We start from the raw sequence: 3,939 nt of genomic DNA on the forward strand, positions 1-3,939 counted from the left end.
TTGAAATTACATCTTTCTGACTCAGAGGCTACATCACTGCCAACTGAGCCAGGCTGACACACATGGACTGAGCCAGGCTGACACACATGGACTGAGCCAGGCTGACACACAGCGACTGAGCCAGGCTGACACACAGCGACTGAGCCAGGCTGACACACAGCGACTGAGCCAGGCTGACACACATGGACTGAGCCAGGCTGACACACAGCGACTGAGCCAGGCTGACACACAGCGACTGAGCCAGGCTGACACACAGCGACTGAGCCAGGCTGACACACGCGACTGAGCCAGGCTGACACACAGCGACTGAGCCAGGCTGACACACAGCGACTGAGCCAGGCTGACACACAGCGACTGAGCCAGGCTGACACACAGCGACTGAGCCAGGCTGACACACAGCGACTGAGCCAGGCTGACACACAGCGACTGAGCCAGGCTGACACACAGTGACTGAGACTGGCTGACACACGGTAACTGAGCCAGGCTGTGACACTAACACTGTATCTCTCACAGCTCATGCGCTGCCCATGTTCCGGGAGCCCAGACAGAAAAGTACCAGGAAACAGCTGGAAAAGGACCGTTTGGATCCCATCAAATCCCACAAGCCCGAACCCCCCGTCTCCGGCCCAGGTAATGCAGCCCCGCCGCCCCCATCACACACTCCCCCGCCATCACACACTCACCCCCCGCTCCCCAACACACACTCTCCGCCCCCCCCACCCCGTCACACACTCCCCCACCAACACACACTCCCCCACCCCCAACACATACTCTTCCCCACCCCCCGTCACATACTCCCCACCATCACACATTCCCCCCCACACACTCCCACCCCCCCCGTCACTACCCCCACCCCCCCGTCACACACTCCCCTGCAACACATAATAATAATAATAATAATAATAATAATAATAATAATCCTTGCATTTGATATAGCGCTTTTCACGTCGGGAGGACGTCCCAAAGCGCTTCACAGAACACACTGTAAAGTGAATTGACTGTATATTTGTGGGCGAACGCGGCAGCCAATTGCGCACAGCAATGTCCCACAAACAGTCGTAGATTGAAAATGACCAATTTTTATTTTGTTTGGTTTTGGAGGATTATTATTAGGCTCTGTGTGGAGTAAGGAAACTTGCCCGAGGTTTGGCCCTCTGCCTGGAATTGAACTCAGGTCTCTCACTTGCAAAGCGAGTGCTCTAACCACTGAGCTACAGGACTCCACATACTCCACACCCCCGTCACACCCTCTCCACCACCCAACACACACTCCCCTTCCCCCCCTTCCCCCCAACCCTGTCACACAACTCTGCCCCCCGTCACATACTCCTCTTGCCCCCATCACTCCCTCCCCCCCCTGCATCACACACTCACGCCCCCAACACACACTCAATGTGTGAGTGAGTGTGTGTTTGTGCGTGGGGGAGTGTGTGTGTGTGCGCGCGTGGAGGGAGTGCGTGGGGGGAGTGTGTACGCGTGTGTATGTGTGTGGTGGGGAGTATGCGGGGGGAGTGTGTTGGGGAGTGCGCAGGGGGAAGTGCGCAGGTGAGAGTGCAAGGGGAGTGTGCGTGGGGCGTGTGTGCGGGGGGAGTGTGTGTGCGGGGGGAGTGTGTGTGCGGGGGGAGTGTGTGTGCGGGGGGAGTGTGTGCGCGGGGGGAGTGTGTGCGCGGGGGGAGTGTGTGCGCGGGGGAGTGTGTGCGGAGGAAGTGTGTGTGGGGGGAATGTGTGTACGGGGGGGAATGTGTGTGGGAGGAGTACTGGGGGAAGTGTGTGTGCGGGAGGGTGCGTGGGGGGAGTGGCGAGGTTCAGGGGCAGAGCTGAGCGGGTGGTCTCACTGACCCCGGTGTGTGCTGCAGGCCGGGGCGGTCGAGTCGGGACACACGGTGGGACTTTGTCGTCATTTATTGTGAAGAACATCGCGCTGGACAAAACGGACGACAGTAACCCCCGAGCGGCCATCTTACGCCACGCCAAGGAGGCCGCGGAGAACCCCTACTGGGTGGCCCCCGCCTACGTCAGGTACAGGGGAGGGGGGAGCGTGGGGGTCAGTGGAGCAGGCGGGGGTGCCTGGGTGGGGGAGGGCAGGGGAGCGGGCGGGGGTGCATGGGGGGGCAGGGGAGCCGGCGGGGGTACATGGGGGGGGCAGGGGAGCGGGCGGGGGTCCTGGGGGGTGCAGGAGAGCGGGCGGGGGGCCTGGGGGGTGCAGGGAGGCGGGCTGGGGGGTGCAGGGGAGCGGGTGGGGGTGCTGGGGTGCTGGGGGCTGGGGAGCCGTGGGGCGGGTCAGCACTAACCTGGCCCCTGACACCGGCTCTCGCTGACTCTCTTCTCTCCCGGGGACGGGACAGGACGCAGCCAAACGCAGTGTTTGCGGAGCCGGAGCCGGAGGAAGACGAAGGTGAAGATGAGCCTCAGTGGAAGAAGCGTAAAGTCTGAAGCTGGACGGGGCTCAGGGGGAGGGGCTTGGGGGAGCGGGGAGGGGAAGGAGGGAGGGAGGGGAGTGAAAGGGAACGAGAGGTGGTGGGGGAGGCGAGGGGTGAAGGGAAGAGTGTATTGGAGGGCGAGGGGTGGAGGAGAGAGCAGTGTATTGGGGGTTAGGGGGGAGAGCAGTGTATTGGGGAGCGAGGGGTGGGGGAAGAGCAGTGTATTGGGGGGCGAGGGCTGGGGGTAGAGCAGAGTATGGGGGGGGTGAGGTGTGGGGGGGAGAGCAGAGTATTGGGGGGCGAGGGCTGGGGGAGAGCAAGTATTGGGGGCGAGGGCTGGGGGAGAGCAGAGTATTGGGGGGCGAGGGCTGGGGGAGAGCAGAGTATTGGGGGGCGAGGGCTGGGGGAGAGCAGAGTATTGGGGGAGTTGGGATAATGTGTAAAAATAAACCTTTTACTTTATATATTGTGGTTGTTCTGGGATGTGGACGAAGGAAGAGAGTTTTGCTCCCGAAAGCTCGGATTGTGGGCCTGTGGGGGGCTTATGGGGCTGTGGGGGTCACGGTCTGAGGCAGTCAGTGGGTCGGCAGCGAGTGCCACTATCAGCCAACACAGGATTCCTCGCAGCAACTCTCAGAGGCCACTGACCTCCACAGAGGATCGACGGTCACTCGGTTCACTCCTGTCGCTCGCCTCGCAAGCGAGACACTGGGCTGCACTCCCGGCAGGTGAAACGCTGGGCAAGTTTCCTTACCCCCACACACACAGACACACACACAGACACAGACACCCACACACAGACATACACAGTCATACACACACAGACACACACACAGACACACACACAGACACAGACACACAACGCACACAGACACACACACACACACACTGACACACACACACACAGACTACACACACACACACACACACACACACAGACACACACATACAGACACACACAACAGACACACACACAGACAGACACACACACACAGACACACGCAGACACACACAGACAGACACACACACACACACACAGACACACACACAAACACACACACTGACACACACACAGACACACACCCACACACAGACAGACACACACAGACACACAGACAGACACACACACACAGACACACATCGCACACACACACACACACACAGACAGACACACACACACACATACACACACGCTTCTGTTTATCCAGCAGTCAGTAGGAACCCGCTTGTTAGTTGATTGGCGGATCGCTTTACGGGGGTAATAATCCCTTCAAAATAATAATAACTTGACCACTCGATCCACGACTGTTTGTGGACACTGCTGGGCGCAATTGGCTGCCTTGTTTCACCTCAAAAATACAGTCACTACACTTTACAAAGTATCCTGTGAAATGCTTTGAGGTATCTTCTAAGACATAAGGGAGTTGTTGGGGGTGGGGTGGCTTTGGAGGAGAGGGGCTTGTTTGAGGGGTTGTTGGGGGAGGGGCTTGTTGGGGGCAGTTTGGGGGGGAGGGGGTTT

General features: G+C 59.3%; 1 protein-coding gene across 1 annotated transcript; it reads left to right on the plus strand.

Annotated features, from left to right (window-relative positions):
- The first annotated feature begins 467 nt into the window (after positions 1-467).
- Positions 468-2,458, plus strand: LOC121850279 (WD repeat-containing protein 70-like). Its single transcript, XM_042341194.1, has 3 exons — positions 468-630; positions 1,857-2,019; positions 2,346-2,458. Exons 1-3 carry the CDS (start codon positions 528-530, stop codon positions 2,431-2,433), a joined length of 354 nt encoding a protein of 117 aa, XP_042197128.1. The 5' UTR covers positions 468-527; the 3' UTR covers positions 2,434-2,458.
- The last annotated feature ends 1,481 nt before the right edge of the window (positions 2,459-3,939 follow it).

Source organism: Callorhinchus milii, unplaced genomic scaffold (genome assembly GCF_018977255.1).
Source record: "Callorhinchus milii isolate IMCB2004 unplaced genomic scaffold, IMCB_Cmil_1.0 Scaffold1, whole genome shotgun sequence".
Lineage (NCBI taxonomy): Eukaryota > Metazoa > Chordata > Chondrichthyes > Chimaeriformes > Callorhinchidae > Callorhinchus > Callorhinchus milii.

Excerpts from the sequence above, each read along its gene's own strand:
- LOC121850279 (XM_042341194.1), top strand. The coding sequence starts at position 528 with ATGTTCCGGGAGCCCAGACAGAAAAGTACCAGGAAACAGCTGGAAAAG. Across the intron at positions 631-1,856 it reads ACCCCCCGTCTCCGGCCCAG|GCCGGGGCGGTCGAGTCGGG; the intron begins GTAATGCAGCCC and ends TGTGTGCTGCAG. Across the intron at positions 2,020-2,345 it reads GTGGCCCCCGCCTACGTCAG|GACGCAGCCAAACGCAGTGT; the intron begins GTACAGGGGAGG and ends GGGACGGGACAG.